General features: G+C 45.2%; 1 protein-coding gene across 4 annotated transcripts in view; it reads left to right on the forward strand.

Annotated features, from left to right (window-relative positions):
• Positions 1-24,914, forward strand: part of RABGAP1L (RAB GTPase activating protein 1 like) — a 419,353-nt gene that overhangs the window by 339,390 nt on the left and 55,049 nt on the right. For 3 of the 4 annotated variants that reach the window (XM_083157293.1, XM_083157294.1, XM_083157292.1), the window contains 2 exons: positions 5,013-5,054; positions 24,640-24,768. In XM_083157293.1, coding sequence (XP_083013419.1) covers positions 5,013-5,054; positions 24,640-24,768 — 171 coding nt within the window. Of the gene's footprint in view, positions 1-5,012; positions 5,055-17,378; positions 17,983-24,639; positions 24,769-24,914 lie in introns of those variants that run through there. The other variant, XM_083157295.1, reaches the window with a different exon arrangement.

Genomic DNA, 24,914 nt, shown 5'->3' on the forward strand with positions numbered 1-24,914 from the left:
TATATCCACTGCATAATATGGTGGTATCCTTGTCACTGCAGATAAAGTAGAACATTGCCAAATCACTGTTACAGATATAACATCTTATTGACCATGGTCCCACTCCACTACACAGTCTCCCCTTCTCACTCGGGCATAGTGAATGGCAATCCTTTATATCACACGGCTGCGGGAAGTCAATCTGAACTGTGCTGACTGTATATATGTGTGTGTGTGTATATGTATATGTATATACATTTATTTATTCGTGTGTGTGTGTTTATTATGTGTGTGTGATATATGTCTATAATATATATACTGTATATATATATACTGTATGTTAAAGATCTGTCTATACATATGTTTGTGTAGTTATCTTTTTTCACTGTATAAAACTAAGCATGTGCCCACTTTTTCCCCCTCAAATAATGTAGACAATAGTTACTTAACCCTTTGAGTGCCAAGTGAATTTGTCAAAATAGGTGTGAAAATTGCCAAGCAAACCTATTTATTCCTCATAAAGACCTGCAATGTTTACATTATATAGGAAATATCATCTTTCTTTCCCACAACAATATAACAAATGTGAGTGACGTCGTTTTGCACCTCTCTGACAGACAAGTTGGCACACATATTTTGAGCATGTCTCACAGATGTTGGCACTGAAAGGGTTAAACCTGAATCACTGGTATAATTTTAATAACACAAATAACCATTTTTTATTAACATTTGACTGAAGCCTGCTTACATAATGTGATGATAAAACAATGCCAATAGCCAGATAGAAGCGTACTGCGCATTTTACCTGCGCTCCACGTATAATTTATCTGCAGTTCTATATGTGGCAGGGCCGGCGCTACCCACTCAGCAGCTCCTGCAAAGCAGGGAGGCGCCATGCTGAAAAGGCGCTGTATCCCTCCCTGCTCTGCTAAAGCTGCCTCATCCCTCACTGTCACTTCCTCCTGCACGCCGCCCGCAGCGCCTGTCTGACAGCGGGCGGGCGGCAGTATAAAGAGCTTCTCCCTGCACCGCGAATGCACACAGCCTGCACACTGCCCGCAGTGCCTGTCTGACAGCGGGCGGCAGTATGGAGAGGCTGAGCAGCTCCCTGCACCGCGCACACACTATCCTTATCATGCGACCTGCCCCCTCTTCCTCGCAGACATTTGCGCTGAGGCATGTAGCGCTGTCTGTGAATGCCTGGATTACATGTCATGTCCGGATCCGCCCCTACCCATTGCTCCCTGCGCCTGTCAGCTGTCAATCAAATAACAAACAGGCAGCAGCGCCTTCCTTCCTTCCCTCTTCTCAGTGTGGTGTGCCAGTGCCACTGCCAGTCCTCAGCACTTCGCCCCCTCTATCTCCTCCTCCCCTCTTCTTCCATCTCCTCCTTCACTCCCCTCCTTTCCACCTCATTCACGAGAGCCGTGTAATGGCGTCCTCAGCGTCCTTTTTATATAAATTTAGACACTTTTTAAATAATAGGCTGGTTTATGCGAGTAAAGGTGGCCATGCACGCTGCAATAGCAGCGTGCGATATGATGTGCGCTCCTACGGGCATCGCATCGCACAGTACAAAAAGTATGTGCTGCACATACCTTTTGTACTGCTTTTGGATCGCATCGCACACACATTGCATGCATGCCATGCTATGCGATGCGATCTAGCCCATAACCTATGCGATTCTCGCAGCGTGTATGGGCACCTTTAGTGCCTGCAACATTTTGCAGACACAGCACTGAGATGGTGTATGCATACATGTACATGCATCCGAGATCCTCCAAAGGATTACATGTTGCATACGCTCCCACAATCAGGCTGCAGTTTGTTGCAATGGCAATGTGAATGGGCGCAAAATTTATGGTTTGCAGGAGGGCACCGGACACCCTAGCACCGGCCCTGATATGTGGGCTACATAATTGCCATTGCCACACAAGTACACTCCAAGATGGGAATAAATGAACTCTTTACACAGCAGCCATAGCAGAGCCTGCGCCTGTCGGGATTCGCTCACTCACATTACACTATCATCCACTTTCACACGGATGATTGTGGACACTCTGACAGCTGTAATTAGATAACCAGTGTAAGTCGGTCTATAGTACATTCATTTCATGTATTAGCAGCTACTTCATGTGGATGGTGCTATTTATATCAGCTCCACTTAGAGCTTAGTGCTATTTATATGTCCTGCACTTCTATTATTATTACAGTTTGAAAACAATATTGTGGTGCTGATGTTTGTAAACATTTGCTTTACTTAGTCCAGGGGTCCTCAAACTATTTTGCTCTGGGACCCCATCAGACAATAAAAATAATGACAGGACCCCAGCAAGTTACTGCAGAAGGTCATCACATCACATGTGTAGTCAGCAGACAGCACACACATGGCAGCATTGTGGAGACACAGAATGATGGGAGGAGTCTAATATACCATGACCCATCACATCACATGTGTAGTCAGCAGACAGCACATACATGGCAGCATTGTGGAGGCACAGAGTGATGGGAGGAGCCTGAAGTAACAGACAATTCAACAGATTTTTCAGACTCCTGGAATCACTGATTGAGATTAGAAAAGTCATCAGCCTGATGGTCACGACCCCAAGCTGAGAAGGTTGGGACCCACTTTGGGGTGGTCTGGATAACATGAACTTTTGGTAGCTCTCGAGGACTGGAGTTGGCTACCTCTGATCTAGACCAATGCATTTATTAGACAGATGGTCACACTGTCAGTCCTCAGTGGTCATCATGGCTTGTTATGTGATCCCATAGCCTGAGCAGCAAGTTAATTCTGCTTCAGATGCAGTGTCCAGATCCAAGGCAAACTGGCATTGCAATAAATATGGGTGGTTACACCCATTGTACCTGTTCCTGTTGTGCACCATGAAAATCTCACAGTTGTATAACCCTAGCAGTGCTGGGGTTACAGCAATTGGATCTTTGCCTTACTTAGTATAGGAATGGTAGGTCCATTTGATAAGAGTTACCATGGAGGCAAAGATCCTCTACATTTGCCGAAAGTCAACATGTTCTCAGCTGTGCAGATTAATTACTTAGATCACTGAACTGTCAATGTGACACACCTTGTCCTGCATTCTTTCCATCAGCGCTGATGTAACTTGAGGCTAAAGGTGTTGCATTGCTGCCACCTTGTGGGGATATAAAAACAATATCAATATAGGGACCAAGAGTCATACAAAACTTGAGTTGAGGTTTATTAACTGCTAGAACCTTTTCCCACTGATATTGTGTTTTGTGTTTAAAAACACATGTGCAATCCACATGTGAGCACATGTACTGTAAATTGATAGTTTTTACATACACATTTTATATTCTGTTGTTATTTATAAACTGCGTCTTATATAGCGCTGCATTTTATGTTGCACTTTGCAATTGGAGCAACAGTTATAAAATAAAAGAGGGGAGGGGTTGCTTGCAAGCTTACACTCGTTAGAGAAATAGGTGAAGATACAAACGTATAGGTGCTACTTGGGATGCAGCATCCCAGCGGTCAGGATACCACCACGGAAGGAGGGGAAGTTGACAAGTTTAGGCACTAGTGGAGAGACTCCACTGGAAATCTTCTCCTTGCACTCTACTGGAAGTCTTCTCCTTGTAATCCATTGCTTTCAATCCACGAAAATCCTTCAGCTTTCAACCGCAGGAAATCTTCTGCTTGCAATTCACAGAAACCGCTTGGAAATCTTCTGCTTGCAATCTATTGGAAGCCGCCTGCTTGCAATCCATTGGAAGCCGCCTGCTTGCAATCCACGGGAAGCCGCCTGCTTGCAATCCACGGGAAGCCGCCTGCTTGCAATCCACGGGAAGCCTCTTGCTTGCAATCCACGGGAAGCCTCTTGCTTGCAATCCACGGGAAGCCTCTTGCTTGCAATCCACGGGAAGCCTCTTGCTTGCAATCCACGGGAAGCCGCCTGCTTGCAATCCACGGGAAGCCGCCTGCTTGCAATCCACGGGAAGCCGCCTGCTTGCAATCCACGGGAAGCCGCCTGCTTGCAATCCACGGGAAGCCGCCTGCTTGCAATCCACGGGAAGCCGCCTGCTTGCAATCCAGGGGAAGCCGCCTGCTTGCAATCCAGGAGAAGCCGCCTGCTTGCAATCCAGGAGAAGCCGCCTGCTTGCAATCCAGGAGAAGCCTCCTGCTTGCAAGCCACGGGAAGCCTTTTGCTTGCAAGCCACGGGAAGCCTTCTGCTTGCAAGCCACGTCAAGACTTCTGCTTGCAATCTATGAGAAGCCTTCCATTTATAATGTGTGGGTTATCTCCAGGAGATTTTTTTACTTGTAATACACTGGAAGTCTACTGCTTGCAATCTACTGAAGGTCTCCTAAAAATCCACTGGATGTTTTCTGCTTTTATTATTGAAATCTTTGTAAAAAGACAAATAGAATCAAAGTAAAATAAAACGATAACACAAATAGCTCCACGTAGAGCCCTGCTGCAAAATGACTTTAAATTTAATGGGAAACCCTTTTGCCTCTCTGCCAATCACAAGCACTTTCCCAAATTAGCTGAGATGGCATTGAGGTGAATCTAGGGGACATCCTGCTCTGATCACACATAGAGATTACATAGATACTGTATATAGAAACTAACGGCAGATCAGAACCTCTTGGCCCATCAAGTCTTCCCCTTTTTGACCGTTTGGTAATATTCTTATGTCTATCCCAAGCAAGTTTAAATGGCTGTACTAGCTTAGCTACTACCTCCTGATGGGTGGCTATTCCACCGATCCACTACCCTTTCTGTAGAGTCCTTTATAGGAAGGTAGATCATTTATAAAACCATAGAAATGAAAGTGGGAAACAAAAACAACACATTATTATTATGCAGAAAATGTGTTTTTTTGTTTCAATAGACAGGTAATATTTCTAAGACCGCTACGTTACAGTTTTGTAGTCAGGGTTAGTTCTCTGAAAAAGCTGTTTATCTAGTATGTAACCATAGCATATACAGTATGTAGTAACAAAGCTTTATTCTGATAATAAATCCACTGTCTCTCATTCTCCACAGGGTTTGACTATCATCTTCCAGGTGGCACTGGCTCTTCTAAAGGTATGTTACTTATCTTATAGTTATTTGTTATCATTTACTAGTGTTGATTGTCATTGTGGCATTAGGCATTGGCCACCTGCATAAATTAGCTGTAAAGTCCCACTCACCTTAGCCGGAGGACTGACCTGAGTTTGATGTCTATGAACACGGCCCCTGCTATGGCTGGGTGAAAAATATTGAACTTGAGCACTTCAGAAATGTATATGATATTTGTGTGACTAGAAAATGCAATAGATCAGTGGTTGTCATATGAAGTGCTGGGGTTCGTGGTCCAGAACCACATCAAATTATTTATAGTCCATGTGATAGGCAGGACTAGTACTAATGGCTGCCAATCCTAAAATATGTGGATAAATACAAGCAATACCCTGTCCATCACCACATACCTGTATGGAGGACCGGTAGACAACCTTTACTTCATTTACTAATATTTCCTGAATTTCTCAATAAGAAACTTTTGACCTAGGGGTGCAGGAAAAAAAATTGGAAACCACTAGAAAGATGGCTGCCACTTTCATCCATTCAAGGTGTCAGGAAAGCAAAAATGCTAGATCCTGCATTGGTGGCAGGAGAACTACAGAGGTTCCGGATAGATGAGGGTATTCTGATTGAATACGCTTGCAGCCCGACTGATGGTCAGGCCGTGTGCATTTCTGCGCATGTGCGTGCACCCACTGCGAATAGTGGGATCGCTGGGTGCACGCACGCAGGACAGCGGGTGGGGGGGATGGAGAGGGGCAGCGGACAGCCCTATTACCATATGGGAACGCCCAGCGTTTTATGGTCATTCCCATGAGAAAACACTGGGAGTTCTCTTGGTAATGAGGTAATCACCGGATGTAAGCTGCCCGCCATGTTATTTGCAGTCGGGAGCTGAGAAGCACCCTGAAAGTGGTTGTGCCGTGCCTGAGTTTTTGCAGACGCACTCCATTACATCCCTCAAACTGTCTCTTCTGGTAAATTTACTAAGATGGGTGTTCTATTGAAGATGAGATGTTGCCATAGCAACCAATCAGATTGAATCTGATTGGTTGCTATGGGCAACATCCCATCTTAGTAAATTTACACCTGAGACCGATTCCTCAACCGCCAGCGGCATCGCAAGGTACCGGCTGCGACACATCCCCAGTCTGCCGATAATTGCCATGTGGCAATATCAAAGTTGTCAATTGGGCCCAATGTACATTCTCTGCGATATTTCTACATATGATATATTTCTACATACCACGTTCCACAGTAACAGCTGCAGGTTAGATATAGAATTATCCCGCTTTAGCTAGTGTTTGCTGCCGGTGCCCAGAACAGTTGTGGACCTGCGAGTGGTGTTTGTACTTTCTCCTCATGTTATGCTCCAGGTGCTCTAGTTTATGCTGCACAGTTCAGAAAGTTAAATTGGCTGCTGACTGATAAGGACTCTTGGTAGTTTCCTAGAATGGCACCCAGATTTCCTACGTACGCTAACGTAGGCAAATCGCATTGCATGGTCCATTATAGTGGCATGCAATGCAATTTTTGAATGCAATTTTTTCAATGCTCTCTGTACCCCACTGTATCGCATCTCAATGCATCGCACCTCCCGCAAAATTGCATGCGATCGCATGCGATTTTATAGGGTGTGCGATGCCATTATATTAGGAATACAATAATATGATTGTATAGATCCTAAAAAGAGGTTTTACGCAAATAGCTTAGTGGGCGCCGTTCTAGGAAACAAGTACCGGACTCCTGAGTCAGGCATTGGATTGCCCTGGATGGGCGCGACGTCGCAGGTGGGTGCTGGAGGGATTAGCATACTGATCTAATTCTATCCTCTCACCAGGTAGTTAAGCTCAGCCCACTGATTGTTTCAAAAACTTAAGTATTTACTTTTTGAAATCTTTGTTCTGAGTAACGGTCTCAGTGTGTGCGTGGCACTGAAATAGAGTTATGGAACCGAGCGGGACTAGGTGACAGCCCAACAAAAATGAAGGTTTTACTGGTACAAACAAAAAGATACAATGAGTCAGAGACCGTTAATTTTTTGTGTACAGGACTAAATAATTTGATGGCACTATAGAAATAAAACCATAAAAAATAATTGTGGTTATCTTTAGAAGAGTGCTGCCATAGCATATTCTAACACTGGGGGGGGGTACATTATATTACCGGGTGACACAATCCTAGCAGTGACAGACACAGTGTCCGCTGGCCTCCTGTTCAGTATCTGCTCTCTCTCTCCCCGCAGTGCCTCCGGTTCCTGCACTCAGAAATAATTGATTATTAAAAAGAAATAATCAAAAATAACAAAGCAGTTCCTTGCACATCCTATTCTGCAGTTATATTAGCAGTGCATAGCGGGTGACCTAACCTTATCTTGTGCTCTGTGTTTTCCATATTTTTAAATACAAATGCCAAATCAGTGATTGCCTTTTGTGTCAATAACTTTTCTTACTTGCTTTTATTTATTTTAAAATCAATGTTAAGTAGTCTAGTGTCACTCTGACAGATAAGATGCTTCCAACAGCCCGAAACTGTGTAGAGTTGATGGTGTAGTTACAGACAACGACTTTAAAAAAATATAATAATAATAATATAAGCATCTCACAATCTCTTGTGTGGCAAGGGTCAGTTTTCCAGTTGTCTCTGATATAGAGGTAAACAGCCTAAGACAGTTTAGAGGAAGAACAAAGGGAAACAGACATCGAAGCTCAAAGATAGCTCTGTGTGACCGTGAGATCATACACCTAGCGATTTTGCAGTAGGGTGCCCATCTACTGTCGTCCATGGATCAGTAGAAGAGGTCTCCCAGTCTCCCACAGACACGTGGGTAACGGACGCGATGAAACAAGGTTATGGTAGCAACATCACGGGTCTAACGCCAAATAGATTTTTTGCAACAAAGTGACTGAACAAAAAACAGAAATCTGTAGAGTTAAAACAGGGCATAAAAGGGCTTCAAGATTCAGGGCTATTTATACCTGTACCCAATTGGCAGAGAAAGATGGGGTTTTATTCTTATCTACTTGTAGTTCAAAAACCAGATGAGAGTCCCGGACCCATTTTAATTGTAACTCTGAAAATATCTCTTAGGTTTTTCTAACAAAAGGCCACTCCTAGACATTCAATAGTTCGTCAACATGAATATGGCACTGAGAAGTCCATCTTCATAGTTCTTCTGCATGAAACTTTTAGGAAAAATTGTATTTTCATTCAAAACTATCCAATATGCAAGATTCCATTCCAAGATGTTGCAAGTGAACAGTCTAAGAGTTGGTCAGGGTCCAATTATCAGCTATAACGACAGTCATAGCGCGCGCACAACTACATCCTTCACTTTTGTCGCCATGGTTGGCCTGCGTACTTTAAATGCCAGGGCCTATTTTTAATCCCATTCCCACCCTCTCTCCCGCTCTCTTAGCAGGTACACTGGCACCACTAACAACGCCCCTCCCCCACCTAAACCCTCTTTTATCATGGTGCCCCCCCTGTCATTTTATCCTGGATCCGCCCCTGTACACAGGGTGGCGGAGCCTCCGTGCTAAGCAAAGTAGTGTAGCACGGATCGCTTGGCACACATGCGATGCATTAGTGATGTGTGCTGAGCGATCTGGCACAGCCAGTGTTCTCTGGTAAAAGAACACTGGCGTTGACTAGATATATACTGCATGCATTATAAATCTAACCCAGGACCACACATCGCTGTTGCTGGGGGGTTTAAACATAGAAACAATAAACTTGAAGGCAGATAAGAACCACTTGGCCCATCTAGTCTGCCCCTTTTTTAAACACATTACCTCAAACCATATTTGATCCTTATTTATTTGTAAGGATATCAATATGCCTTTCCCAAGCATGTTTAAATTGCACTACTGTATTTGCCTCTACCACCTCTGATGGGAGGCTATTCCACTTATCTACTACTCTTTCTGTGAAGTAATTCTTCCTCAAATTTCCCCTGAATCTTACTCCCTTTAGTTTCAGTCCGTGTCCTGTTGCTCCTCTTCCTGTGAAGAATGTCTCCCACCTGGACCTTGTTAAAGCCCTTGATATATTTGAAAGTTTCTATCATGACCCCCCTTTCCCTTCTCTGCTCTAAAGTATACATATTAAGGTATTTTAGTCTTTCCTGGTACGTTTTGTGATGTAGGCCATGCACCATTTTAGTTGCCCTTCTTTGTACAGTCTCTAATGTATTTATATCCATCTGGAGATATGGCCTCCAGAACTGAACACAGTATTCTAGATAAGGTCGTACCAATGACCTATACAGTGGCATTATTACTTCTTTCTTTCTACTGCTGATACCTCTCCCTATGCAACCAAGCATCTGACTTGCCTTCTTCATTGCTTTGTTACATTGCCTACCTGCCTTTACGTCCCCTGAAATAGTGACACCTAGATCCATCTCTTCCTCAGTAGTTTCCATTATAGTGCCATTTATACTATATTTAGTCTTTGGATTTTTGAGACCTAAGTGCATGATTTTGCATTTTTTGGCATTAAACTGTAGTTGCCATGCTCTTGACCATTCCTCTAATCTACCTAGATCATCAATCATTTGTTTTACCCCTCCTGGTGTGTCTACCCTGTTGCATACCTTTGTGTCATCTGCAAAAAGGCACATTTTACCCTCAATTCCTTACACACAGAATGATCTGTGCTTAATTTCTAAGCGATCTAGTCACTACAGTGTCAGGGAACAGGGGTAAATTTCCCCAAATGGGGTAACGGATGGGGCAGATGTAACATGTGCAGATAGAGCGTTAAATTTGGGTGGGGTGTGTTGAAACTGAAATCTAAATTGCAGTGTAAAAATAATGTGGCCAGTGCAGAAAGAAAATAACTCACACAAATCTAACTCTCTCTATGCATGTTACATCTGCCCCACCTGCAGTGCATATGGTTTTGCCCATTTTGAGAACAAATTTGTACTGCGATCAGATCTGAATAAGGGCCATAGAATCTATATATAAATTCCATATGCATGCCTGGCTGTGTGTTACAGTACTGTAGTATACAAGGACCTGATGCAGTGCAGTGCATCAAGCCCTTGTGTATAACACGCTTCGCTGTGTTATGCCCCAGGCCCCGCCTCCAAGTCCGCACACTTCTTCAGTAGAGTCGACTAGTTGCTGCACCATCTCGGCAGCGTGCAGTATGTACTCCCACTGCGGCGCCGAGTTTCTTTGCCTGGTTATAGCCTCCTGTCAAGGTATACCCATCTCTAGTCTAGGGGAAAACATTTTCACAGACTGTCACTATATCATATTGTAATACTGACACTAATAGTTGCCTGGGCATCACATTATCAATGGCTATACCACACACAGCCTGGCAGCCATTGATGATGATGATGATTATTACCATGTATGTACCACACACAGCCATACATGGTAATCATCATCATCAATTGGTGCTAGGCTGTGTATACCAGTATATATCAATTTCTGCGGGTACAGTGTGTATTACAGTGTGTCTCCTTTTGTAAAGCGCAACGGAATATCCTGCGCTATATAAGAAACTGATAATAAATAATAAATAAATAATATTACAATTATATGATTTCCTTCCTTTCAAATCAAGGGGTAACGTTGGCGTATCTAAATATATATTGGGGTAAAAGGTAACAAAGTTCCCTGACCCCTGATCTAGTCAAATCGCTTAGAAATAGGGCTACATTCCCCCCTGTGTATGCTGCATAAGTGTTAAAAGAGAATTTCCAATGGGGGAAATAGTGATGGATGCCTATTCAATGCTGTCTTTCCTGGCAGCATTGAAGAGGCATTTCGGCAGAATGGACCTGTCTTTAAAAACAGTCAGGCTGGTTTTGCCGAGAACGACCGTGGATTGTCGAGATCACGGCTGTTTCTCGAAGAACAGCGGCTGTTTCCACCAAATAACAGGGGAGAGGGCAGAGAACAGGCCAGGGTACCGACAGTCGTGACCCGGGATTGAGTACACCCCAAACTGAGGTATCAGATTGTAGCACGTCCCAATGAGTAGCTGGGTGGGTGTAGTCCAGGCCGCCACCCCTGGAATGATAATCTGGCAGTGCATGGGAGCAAACGAACTTCGATAGTCGGGTAATCTGCAACCGATGCTACATCTTTGTATGCAGCTGCTGGGATTGCAAAGCCACCGGTGGTCGTCTCAGTACAAATCCAGGCAGCTGCGACATATGAATATTTTAGCGCAGTTTTTGTGTACAATGATTCAGCTACGAATGTATTTGCATGCATCTCCGAATCAGCCCCGCAGTTTCTTATCCGAACGTCCTGTTACAATAAGGTGACTGCCTTTTCTAGGGAAGTGTGGTCACTCTTGCAAAGGGGATATATTTAGGTTACTGCAGCAAAGCCTATACCCCCACAGTTTATTTTGGATTGCCTTCAGCTCATGTCAGGCTGGTTTACTTGTAGATGCCTTTTTGCCGAGGAGGATCACCCCCTTCTGAGTGTCTGGCTGCTAAGTAATACATTTACACCGGAAGATCAGAGACTTCTGTTTTCACTGGTTCCTTCAGCCTGGATGTCTTGCCGTGTGGGAAGTGATACGGAATTGATGGAGATTTTTACCCGCTGTCAGTTACCATTTGTATCGCATGAAGCTCTTGCATATCGGCAGTAACACTAAATAGCATTGATTTATAACATCTGGAGATTACACTTGCAACCTCCTGCCAGGTTAACATGGGGGGTTGTCATTTATTGTAATGCAGCCTAATAGGAATTGCTGGGAATGTGTCAGTCTGCTTGAATTGGAAAACCTTATTAAACCTTATTGCCAATATGGCAAGGTAAGCCTGTGCTGGTTGAGGATGGCACCAAAGAACGATTAAAGTCCACAAATTCTGCAGCGATCTCAATATTATGTTTGAAGAGGGACTAGCGTTATATGATGACTTTTACCTTCCTCTGTATAGAACTTTCTCACTGTTACGGCCCCCATACACACGTGCGTTTTACCCGATTTCACCGGATTATGATGCATCAGGACGAATAAATCAGATGAGAAGCGCCCAACCGCATGTGTTTCACCTCTGATTGGATCTGACTTGCTTCTCTATATATGTAATGTTACTTCTCTGACATCATACACCTAGCAGGGTAAATACTGGCTGCTTTATTTTTACACTGCAATATAGATCTCACTTTGAAGTGAAACCCCACCCAATTCTAATTCTCTCTGCACAAGTAACATCTGCCCCACCTGCCGTGCACATGGTTTTGTCCATCTAAGAAGGATTTTGTCAGAAAGAGTGAACTAGAATAAGGCCCAGTGTACCAGGGACACTAGGTGTCACAATGGAAATAGTATGAAGTAAAGTTACAGATTACGTGTAACAGAATGTGGCAGGTGGAATAGGTGTGGACTCTCGTACTCTCAGGAACCTTTATACATACATTTATATATACGGTACATAGTCGCACACCGATGTATAAGTACTGCAAGCCTCAGTAGTCCGTGAACGCTAGCAATGTGGTATTGTCATTTCCGTGGTATAAATAAGAGACAGTTAAGAAAAACAAATGTCGCATGGCGCGGCTAAGTCGCAAGGCTATTTGGCGCTCTAAGAGCAAAGGTGTGGGGACACCCCTGTTAGCTTTCTTACATTCAAGAAGTAAATATCTTAGATTCCCATTTAAATTACTTCGCTCAAGGCAGCCATTTTGTATCTGATCCAGTCTCCTGGCAACCTGACCTCTGATTACCTCTGAGGGAAACTGCTGCGCCTCTCTTATTTAATGCTGCTGGTGTGTAGTATACAGAAGTTCCTGCTTCCTATTGCATTAATAAATCTCAATGCTAAAGCAGCTGATTCACATTTAACTCTCAATGGAGCAAATAAAATTACTACAGGACCATTCATTTGATTTCCTGCTGCCTTATATGGCTCAGACAATTTTCCTGCCATTAGAAAATGATTCCAGCAATTTTGGATTGCATGAGCGTTTGTCTCTGAGTACTCCCAGCCCCATGATTTCATTAGAGAAGCTCCAGGGCACAGATATGACCGTGAATCGGAACAGTAGTCCCTTAATAAGTCTCCAACCTTGGTAGTCTCAGTGGACTGAGCTGAGCGCCATCTCTGACTGTCTATATTAATGTCTCTAGGATGAAGACGAGTTTATTACAAATCTGTGCAGCATCAACACTTTAGTAGCGGACACGTTGCATTTGTTCAATACATACAGTAGCTACATTTTCATATTAATTATTTACATTTAAGTTTCTTTTGTTTAGTATATAGCCTATAGCCTGCTGATTGATTTACTTGTGATGTTCAAACAATCATTCTGCTTAGGATGTGGTCAGTATGCCGGCGTTCAGTGTACCGACGCCGGCATCCTGTCTGAGATTGTCAACCGGCATCCCGAATGTAAGTAACATCGTTAATGACGTGCGGGAGAGCGATTAATGGCTTCCAGTATTTCCCTCTCTTTGGTGGTATTGCTTCGCAGGAGCTGACTTGCACTAACACATACAAAATACACAAGGTAGATTCTATTGGGTACTTATGTATTATCTGGGCTCCCATGTTAAATGCACCCCATTTTTTCATACCCCTACTATCCAACTACGCATGGAGTTGATTTTATATAGTGTGGCGAGCGCAGCGAGCCACCGTGCCCGAAGCGTGGCGAGCGCAGCGAGCCCCGCAAGGGGACGCTGTCTCATAAGAAAAACGGGAGCCCAGATATTACATAAGTACCTTCTATTGTATTCATATGCAAATCAGATACGCTGTGCCTACCTAGAGTATACAGTTTATGGGTATTTGGAATGAATATAGTATTTTTTTTAAGTATTTCTTTTAATTAGTCCCATGTTTCAGTAACCTACAACAGGATTCACAGCGTGGTTCTGGCCTGGTCCTGCGCTTTCCATCCCAGTAACAGATTTGTCTGACTGAGTTGTAACGGGGCCTACACACAGAGAGAGTATGCAGAGCGATGCTCAGCACAAACACACACACACACACACACACACACACACACAGTGATGTGCTGTGCGCTGGGCGAGCTGTGAGCACTGGTGTTCTCCGGTGAGAGAACACTGGTGATGACTAGAGTTATGGTCCCTGTTCATTCTTATTCTACCAGCGATAGCAACACACGAAGCCGCACACCGCTATCGCTATGGCCTCTACACACACACAGCGATGTAGGGTCATTTTCTTAGCGATTAGACCTGTTACCTTACTATCCCCTCACTCTGAAGGAGTAAGTCCCCCAGTCAAGAGCAGTGTGGCGAACTGGGTATGGATCATTAGGTCTACAAGAGAAAAGTCAACATGTCATTAGGTCGACATGGACATGGTCGACAGTCAAAAGGTCGACATGGGGTTTTTCACAGTCGACATGGACACTGAAACGTAGCACGGCGTCCCCGCGCACGGCTCGCTGCAATCGCAATGCTTCAGGCACGGTGCCTTGCTATGTTCGGCACACTATTTTATTCTCCCACCACACCCTAGTGGATGGTAGGGCATGAAATACCGCCTGTCGGCACATGTCGGCTCAAAAAAACAGTGAAAAAACCCATGTCGACCTAATGCTTGTGTCGAACTAATGACCTGTCGAACTAGACCCATGTCGACCTAATGCTTGTGGAGCTAATGACGTATCCCGCTGACCCTATTCTAGCACAGGGGCTGTGTGTATTATATGTTACTGAATGTATAGTACCGTCAGTGGTTACTTTTAAAGTGTTTGTAAAATGTATCACAATGTCAGGACCTGCTGGGACGTGTAGTTGAAGAGGCACGGGGAAAGTAATCTTGTTTCTAGGTATATGAAGTTTTACGGGATGCGGTCATTTGGTCTACAGCATGATGGTCGACAGTCATTAGGTCGACATGGGAAAAGATCGACATGGTTCTAGGTTGAAAGGACATTAGTTCGACAGGTCATTAGTAGACCAACTGATCCCAACCCAGTTTTACAATGATTTCCATTCTATGAAACTCGGTATTGCCGGATACATTCATTTGTCAAACACAGAAACTTACACAGTCCATTAACTAGCTAATTGCTGAAGCAAATGTTTTCTTTAATCACCACAAGACTATAAGGAACAGATGTTTCTATGGACAGCCGCCGTTCCTCATATATTAGTACTGATCTTATGTACTGTATTCATTATCTTCCCAAGGCCAGAAGCTATCCGCTATTATTTCCGGGGATTTTTGTGTTCAAAAATGTTTTTCTCTGCCGGACAGTGGGATGCACCTGCGCAACGGCCAGCTTCTCCTCAGGTCAAAAAACATGGGCAAGGGCCGTTTCCACAGCTCGTTACCTGTGTTTTACCAGCTAAGAACCCTGCTTGAGTCCTGGTTAAAATCCTGGGTCACTAGGGTGCAAATATTTGATTCTTATATGCTACCATACAGGGATGCAGTTAAAATCCCGGCGGTCGGGATCCCGGCGTTCAGAATCCCAACCACCGAAATCCCGACACTTTCTCCCTCCGTGGGTATCCACGACACCCCTGGAGGGAGAATAAATTAGTGTTCCGAGCGTAGCGAGGCACCGGGCCCGCTGCGTGGCGAGCGCAGCGAGCCCGCAAGGGGGGGGGGGGCGCGATCCACGTCCCCCCCTTGTCGGGATTTTGGTGGTCGGGATTTTGAACGCAGGGATACCGACTGCCGGGATTTCATACTGAATCCACCATACAGTACCAGATTTTTGCTACCACCAGATTGATTGAACAGACAAATCTGTAGGTGTGTATCCAGCTTAACTAGAAATGTGTGTGAATAAAGGGCCTTATTCAGAGTTGATCACTAATGCAGACACTTTCTCACAGTAGAGATGTGCACTGCAGGTGGGGCAGATGTAACATGTGCAGAAAGCGTTCGATGTGAAATGTAAATTGCAGTGTAAAAATAAGCAGCCAGTATTTGCCCTGCACAAAACAAAATAACTCTCCCCAAATCTAACTCTCTTTGCACATGATACATCTGCCCCACCTGCAGTGCAGCATGGTTTTGTCCATTAGAGAAAGAATTTGCGATCAACTCTGCATCATGCCCTGAGTTTTGTGGTGTACATGCAGACACCTAGTTTCCTTTTTAGGGTCATGGTGTGGTTCTGGTTCCAAAAGCCCTGCTCCTTCCTCTCTGGAGTCCTGCGCCTGCTGCCACTGCAGACAGGAATCACCTGGAGATTTGTGTATAAGCCAGTCTACTGATTGGCCAGGGAGAATGGGCTAGTTTCAGGGAGATTATAGCTGGTAGTAGAATTTTGCAAAGCACCCTATTGAGGGGGCGTGTCATGCTCCACCCAAGGGGCGTGTCTGATTCCATATATGGAGAGATTGTGAAAAGAGATTGTAAAAGTAGCATCTAGAAGCGTGGGTGTGTACTGCTACATCTGGGAGGAATCTTTTAAAATGACTTATATCCAAATGTAGATGAGCCCTAGAGCAGCTCTCTCCCCCCCCACCCCCCCACTGGTGCAACATTGAATTGTTCCAGTGTTTAAGCAATCATTGCATCAACTTGTAGTGGGTTGAATTTTTACTTATTGGGTCATGATCAACCCTTGACCATGACTAGTCCCCATGATCGCAAGACTGGAAAGTACCGTATATACTCGAGTATAAGTCGACCCGATTATAAGCCGAGGCACCTAATTTTACAACAAAAAACTGGGAAAACTTATTGACTCAAGTGGGACTCTCACTCGAGTATAAGCCGAGGGGGGTTTTTTCAGCATAAAAAATGTTCTGAAAAAGTAGGCTTATACTCGAGTATATATGGTAATTGTTTTTCAAGATTGCAATTCCAGTGTCTGCCACTAGAGGCTGCTATTGCTTAACATATCCATGACATATTTGTTATGCTATATGTGTGTCAGGGATATACCTGGTACTTTCCAGCCCAACCTCAAGTCATCTGAAGAAAGAGCAATCCCAGCACAGTGGATGTAAATATCAGCCTGTGTGTGCAGTTAATCTCTTTTGTTCATGGACACAGAGCTATGAATAACGGTGACCTTAAACTAATCAGGGAGATTGCACTGAGGGTTGCGTGCACTATGAAATGGAGCTTGCTCCTGTTCATTTAATCCAGCTTTCTATAAAATAATCATACCGAACTGTCATAAAAAAAAATATATATATATATATATATATATGTAATGTGTGTATATATATGTGTGTGTGTGTGTGTGTATATATATATATATATTTATATGTACTGTATGTAAAAGGATTGGAGTGTTAGGGGATAGAGATGGAGAATTGGGCCATTTCTATTGGTTTCTGATTACAGCATCCTTTAGAAGCATACTCCTTCCTTCCTTCCTTGCTCATTCACCTCCCTTCTCCTCCCTCCTTCATTACTGATTCATGATGAGAGGCTGTAGCAGCAGCTCCTGTGGATGCAGTGATCTCATCGCTGGTTCCTGCAGCTCCAGCCAAGCACACACATACAGCAGCTGGGCCCGGCTGTTTCCCCTGCATTCTCTGCTGGTCCTCCCCATCAGTCTCCCCTCTCACACATGCTGCTGCTGCTGTTTTTTTCTAGATTAGTTGGATTAGTTGTGCCTTTGTTTTGTTGTGTGCATGCATAGAATATAATATATACACATTATAATTCACATCCGTAATGGATGTCTGCCTGTGTTCCTCCTAAGGATGACTTCCATGTGCAGCGAGGCAGACTGGCATTACCATGCACTAGATGCCAGGCACTGACACTCATGCACCACCAGACCGTTTTGCTTTCTTTCCATCTTCGTCTTAGTAGATTGGGATTGTTTTTCTTAAGACCCCTATGGAGGAGAGAATACCATTCGCTTCGCCTACCCCCAAGCTTCCACCTCCTGTGAAAAAGTCACAGGACATTCAGGATGAGAAGAGCAACTTTGTCAACGAGTACGCCTGTCGCGTCCTGGAGCTCCTGGGCATGGGGCATCGTTTGTTTGTGCCCCGACTGCTGGCGGTGAGAGACTTGTTGCATCGTCATTCTTGCCCGGGGTGGGGGGTGTGGGGAGATGCTGTGTCTGCATGTGTTTACCCTGCATGACTTCGTCATATGTTTATCTGTCCACTCTTCTGCGTGCCCCTGGCCCAGCTGTGTCACCTGTGTGTCCTGTCCAACTGTTACACCCCCAGGGTCATGTGGTCATAAATCATGTATTCACTCATGGGAATGCATGAGACAGTTACTGGGACAAGTGATGCCTAGGGGTTACAGATCATAGGTTCAAGGTGTCTGTAGCTAATTGGAATTTAATTAAGTCTCTTTATCTGCTGCTCTGAAAAGCTGTCATTCTTAGAATATGACCGCTGCGGTCCCTTTAAACGTGAATAGTCCCTGTTTCCAAATCGAAAGCAAACTCCAGTTCCTTTTATAAAGGGTGGCTGTCCAGTGGCTTTGGTGCTGACCAGTGTCACTGTGTTAATGCAGAGATCCCCATAGCATCAGTCTGTCTTGGCACATCGCACCTTTCTTCGGTTACGCAACTGCAACTTTAGCATACGTAAGCTGGTGGTATTCATTCCTATACTATGTGTAACAGTACAGAATCTTCTGTGTATACATTGTGATGGCTGAATGTGTCGTTCTCTTTTGCTTGCTGGATGTCAGAAGTTTTCCATTTTTACGTATGGAAGAAGAGCATTAAGACATTGTCTGCATTGGAGAGTTTGGAATTGTTAGGGATCGCTCCGGTTTCTGTGAGATAGAACATTAGAAAGTGAGACCGTCACCAGCTACATAATGTAAATAATACCTGATCATTTGCAGACTGTCTTGTACTTTATAAATGCTATAAACATAACAAATCATTAAAAAGAAAATACTCAATAGTCTGTATCCAGTCCACAAGAATATATTTATTAATAACTAGTTAAAAGCCCGTCAAAATGACGGCGTGCACACTGGGCGACGGGAGCAGTGTGCTGAGCAATCTAGTTAGGCACAGGCCACTCAGCACACAGCGCTGCACCAGCACAGGCCACTCAGCACACAGCGCTGCACCAGCACAGGCCACTCAGCACACAGCGCTGCACCAGCAATGTGTGGTTAGCGATCGGTCATGGCCAGTGTTCTCAATTGCACTATAAATCTATTCAGGCAATAGTGACGTGCGGTACTGTGTGTCGCTGTTGCCCATACAAATGGAGTGATCCGTGATTCATTTCTAAGCAATCTTGACCGTTCGCTTAGTAACAGGGTCTGTTACTGCCCTGTGTGTATGGCCCATAAGTCCCTATCTGCTCCTACCTTCAAGCTCTGTCTTCAGTAGCGCACGCAGGGGGGGTTTCTGAGTACCCAGAAACCCCCCCAGAAGTCTAAGTGCCCTAGGCTGAAAGCTGAGAGTCCCCTCTTTCCATGGGTACAAGAATTTAAAAAATTGGCCCTTGGGAACCGGAGATATCTGACTTCAAAGCAGTGGTCCCCATCCAAGCCTGTTAATTGCTCTTCCCAGTCAGATATTTCAGGTTCTGTCTGACTTAAGGCCCCCATACACTAGGGCGACTTGTCCTTAGGACAAGTCGCCCCCGACTTCCCCCTGAACTTCCCCGGCTGCTCCCCGGGGGAGCTTGATTAGATTGGCACTTGATGTGCCATTTTTTACATGTGATAAATCGTCGCGATTTATCACATGTAAAAAACCCGGGGAGCAGGGGGGGGGGCTACAGAGGTGGGAGCAGGGGGGCTGGGGACGCTGCGGGCGACACGTCTGTGTCCCCCGCTGCTGGGGACGCTGCGGGGGACAGCGTCTGTGCGAGGCGGTAGAGTGAGCAGGGGGGGCTGGGGACGCTGCGGGGGACACGTCTGTGTCCCCCGCTGCTGGGGACGCTGCGGGGGACAGCGTCTGTGCGAGGCGGTAGAGGGAGCAGGGGGGGCTGGGGACGCTGCGGGGGACACAGGCGGCATAGAGCCGGGCAGGGGGAGCCGGCCGGGAGCTGTCAGTAATGAATAAAAAAAAAAAAAGCCCATACAATGAATGGGCAGCCTGTGATTGGCTGCTGAGCGCTCTCTCAGCCAATTGCTGACTGGCTGAGAGAGCGCTCAGCCAATCACAGGCCGCCCATTCATTGTATGGGCTTTTTTTTTTTTTATTCATTACTGACAGCTCCCGGCCGGCTTCCCCTGCCCGGCTCTATGCCGCCTGTGTCCCCCGCAGCCGCGCCGCGTCCCCAGCCCCCCCTGCTCCCTCCACCGCCGCGCCGCCCCACTAGGTCCCAAGTCGGGTGGTCGGACGTGCAGCAGGTCCGACCACCCGACGCAGATCCGATGCGCACGGGACCGCGCATCGGATCTGAGGGGACATCAAAACTAGCCGATTTTGGTCCGATTTCGGCCAGATCCGACTGATCTGGCTGAAATCTGACCAAAATCGGCTAGTGTATGGGGGCCTTTAGAGTTTTTCTGAGGGTATATTCCAAAAGCTGGGACTCTCCCCTTTGAGGGACACTAGTAGATTGTCTCTACTGTTCCCACAACCAGAGATATCAGCCTTCCAGCAGCTGGTTACTGCTCCAGCTCCACACACCTGGTATGTAGTTTTATATACTCGTTGGCAGATTGCTCTGCTCTGCCTCCTGAACTCTGATCCCCTAGTCCCCATTATTATTTGGTAGGTGGGATTCTCTAGTTTTTAATTCCATTAAAATCTAAGAAATATATTTCTGGGAACTTTAGATATCTGCAGTCAAGTAAGCTGTCCACCAGAAATTTATGAATAATGAGTCCACTCCACTATACACCCCTCCTCTGCATATTAAACATCCTCTACCACCCTGGAAGTTATGTATCAGGGCCCCTTCATTCAGCCCAATGCCCCTTCTCCCACCCCATCTCCCACCATCTGTGCAGTAAAGGGGTAATTAGTGGAAATTACTGATCCAGGCCCTACATGCTGAGCGGTTGATAAAATACCCCCTTCCACCCGCGGGACATCAAAGCTTCCCCCACCCCTACCACTGGAGGATCAGTAGGGGCCCCAATACATTGCTATGCCCAGGGGTATACACTGCTGTTGACGCCCCTGTGTGTGTGTGTGTTTTTTTTGTTAATTATTATTATTATTATTATTATTATTATTATTTATATACATTTGGTCTATCTTTAATACTTTAACTGACTTGGCATATACTGGGTCACCTAAGTGTCCATCTCCATGCTTTGCTCCGCCCCGCCCCTCTGGAAACCCCCTTCTGAAAATCCTGCGTTTGCCCCTGGTCTTCCCAGTTCCCTCTTTCCATATCCAGCGAGTTTGAAACAAATCATTTTGCTATCACTTTCTTTTAAGGAGTAATTTGATCCTTCCAGAGGCCTCTAGTGGTCACTGGCAGTACTTCACCTCAGAGGTGAGGAAATTGTAGCCATAAATGCTTCGAAAGCTAGTCTGCTACCTTGTGACTGCCTATGTGTTTGTGCATGTGCAAGAGAGAAAGAGATGTAGTTTCACTCGCTGCCAGCAGATGGCAGTGTTTTGGAGACACACAATCAGACTAGTGTAGCTCAACTCCAATAAGGGCTTGCCCAAGCCCCAGCAGCAGGGAAACCTCAGTTCCTAGTGGAAATAAGTCACATGCAGTATGTTGTTGGTGCACACATAACAACGTACTCGGCCTTAGTATGATTTCTCACTAGGCTTTTTTTTAGTGTCTACTGTATGTCAACGTGGCACACTATTATTCCCCCTCCAGGTCTATTGGGATGGTAAAGTATGAACAAGTCTTTTTTGGGGCTAAAATTTGCTTGAAAACTCATGTTGACATGTCAGCATTTTGACTATGTCGGCCAATTGAACATTTCGGCATAATGAATGTCTGTATATTGACTGTGTTGGAATTTTTATTGTCATCCAATGGGTGTCGGTATAATGACCGTCAATTAAACATCAGTCAGTAAATTAACTGCTACCCACATACTCAGGGGATGAGGGTACTTGTGAATTATCCGGGCTGCCGATTTTTTAATCGCGCCCGAAAAATCGTGGGCATCGCGTCGGTCGTGGCCATTATAAGGGGCCGCGACGCGACCGACGCGATGCCCACGATTTCCCATAGACAGTAATGTTAAAAGACGTGATGGACCCGATTTCCCATAGACAGTAATGTTAAAAGACGCGATGGACCCGATTTCCCATAGACAGCAATGTTAAAATAAAATGACAATGTGAAATTGGCCAATATGGCCATTTCACATTGGATATGTTTTAAAAAAAAATGTTTCATGGCCCCATTAACGCCACCCCGCTATTGACGCCAACCCGAAGCGTGGCGAGCGGCGGCGGTAAGCGTCCTCCGACCTTTTCATACCCTACTATCCACGTCGGCGTGGAGTTGAGAATAGAAAGTGTGGCGAGCGCAGCGAGCCACCGTGCCCGAAGTGTGGCGAGCGGACGCGGACACCTGTGAAGCCCGCGAGGGGACGCGGATACCTGTAAAGGTATCCGCGTCCCCTCGCGGGGCTCGCTGCGCTCGCCACGCTTCGGGCTCGGTGGCTCGCTGCGCTCGCCACACTTTCTATTCTCAACTCCACGCCGACGTGGATAGTTGGGGTATGAAAAGGTCGGAGGACGCGTACCGCCGCCCCTCGCGGGCTCGCTGCGCTCGCCACGCTTCGGGTTGGCGTCAATAGCGGGGTGGCGTTAACGGGGCCATGAAACATTTTTTTTTAAAACATATCCAATGTGAAATGGCCATATTGGCCAATTTCACATTGTTATTTTATTTTAACATTAACATTACTGTCTATGGGAAATCGGGTCCATCGTGTCTTTTAACATGACTGTCTATGGGAAATCGCGGGCATCACGTCGCGGCCCCTTATAACGGCCACGACCGACGCGATGCCCGCGATTTGGGTGTAAATCGCGGGCATCGCGTCGGTCGGGTGTCCTTAAGTTAACTAAACTTAAGGACAAAATCGGCAGCCCGGATAATTCACAAGTACCGGGATGAGTCACAAACAAGAAATGCTCCTTCTCAGCGCACTTGTACATATTTACAGAGTAGTTTAAACTGTAACTATTAGCATTGGTAAAATTAGGACCAGAAACCAAAATTAGTATTCAAAAAAGATATTAATTAAAAAATCATCTCCTAGGATCTTGTTAGGGACGGTAGTTGGTGCTTATTGCTTCAGGGGTTTGCTTCATATACTGTATAGTGGATCGTCCTTTGTAAGGAGTAGTTTTCATCCAAAGCGGTTCAAGTTTTTCCACTGAAATCTGTTAAAACTTTTGGTGGTTGAGAAGGAGAAGCCTTTACCAAGGACAGTTCTCTGAGTGTGGGTGAGGAAGTGATTAGAGAGGGTGATGAGTTCTAGTTCTGAGTTGTAGCATATGATATATAGAACAAGCAAATGGGAGAACCCAACGCGTTTCGTCCTTTTATGGGACTTCATCAGGGATTTGCCGATAAAAATTATTTAGGTGTATTTTCACAAAATGAATACATTCAGAGAGCTTTGATTATAGGATCTTCAGATAAGGAAAGTACCTGGAATAGAGGATTTCTTGGGTCCTATTATTCTAAAGGGTTATGTATTTATGGAGGGACCTCCATTTCGATAGAGAATCTTTACTAGTTCTATTATTGGTGTTAGTACATTTTCCCGTGGAGGCTGGAGCATGGTCCTCTTAAACGCCTCTTAGGGATAAAACAAGTAGATAAACTCTGATAAATTCTATACAGATTCAATAAATTCCAGAAGACCTGTCTCACTCTGGTGAGGTGTGATCCTGTGTACTGCTCTCTAAGAATGTCGCAAAGGTGTTGGCTCAATAATCCCTGAGGTTTTGTTCCAGATAAATTGTTTTCAATGCTCTTAATTACTAACAAGCAAAAATGACCACTATTTTGTCAGTTTGTGCATATAAGCATCATCCAATTTGGCTACTACACAGCTCCAGACTAATTGAATGACCCCATTTAAATAAACTCACCAGAGCTCTTAAGGTGGTCTCTCAAAAGACAATGGTGGTAGCCATGTTGTAGTCTAAAAACCAATAGCCTATACATTCACGGTGTGTGTGTGTGTGTGTGTGTGTTACGGTCTGACCTTGTTCATTGGTAGGAACCCTTGTTTTGAGGAGTTCTAAATCATACATGCAAATTACCTGTTGCCTTAAGGCCCATACACACTGGGCGATTTTGAGCTGAACGCCTGTCAAACTTCGTGTTTTGAGCGGCTTTCAACTCAAAGCCGCCCAGTGTGTACAGCGCGGTGATGCGCACTCCCGCATCATCGCCGGGAAAGCCGTTCATCTGCTGGTATTACCAGCAGATAAGGGGCTTTGTAAACGGCTTTGCATAGCTCTGCACTATGCAAAGCCGTCTGCCCAACGCTGACCGCGCCGGGCAGAGGGAAAGCCGCCCAGTGAGTATGGACCTTAAGTCTTTGCATGCTTACAAAGTACTCTAGTCCAGCAAAGTAATGTGGGCAGCGCCTTTACAAATATTTTTGTTTATTGCTAATTGCAATCTTGTAACATTGGTTTGCCAGGAAGCCATGTAAAGGCAGTACATTGTCGCCCACTAATGATACAAATACTTCTTGTTTCCTGGACTGAATGTGCCGGTACATGCTAAATAAGAGACGCTTTTAACTTTGCATCTTTGTTTTCTCTAAAAGACTTCCAAGGAAGACCTCCTGCAAGCTGACTTTGAAGGGGCGTTAAAGTTTTTCCGGGTCCAGCTGCCAAAACGTTACCGAGCCGAGGAGAATGCTCGGAGGCTGATGGAACAGGCCTGCAATATCAAGGTAAAACACCTTACATCTACCTCTTATGTTGCAGCCAGCTGCTGGTACCTGTAGTTCCACCAGGCAGCCTAATATAGACTCATTGAACAACATGTCACTATGGATGGCTTGACTGCTGTGGAGCTACAACTTGATGGTTTATTTGA

Source organism: Crinia signifera, chromosome 8 (assembly GCF_055691185.1).
Source record: "Crinia signifera chromosome 8, ASM5569118v1, whole genome shotgun sequence".
NCBI classification, from domain to species: Eukaryota; Metazoa; Chordata; class Amphibia; order Anura; family Myobatrachidae; genus Crinia; species Crinia signifera.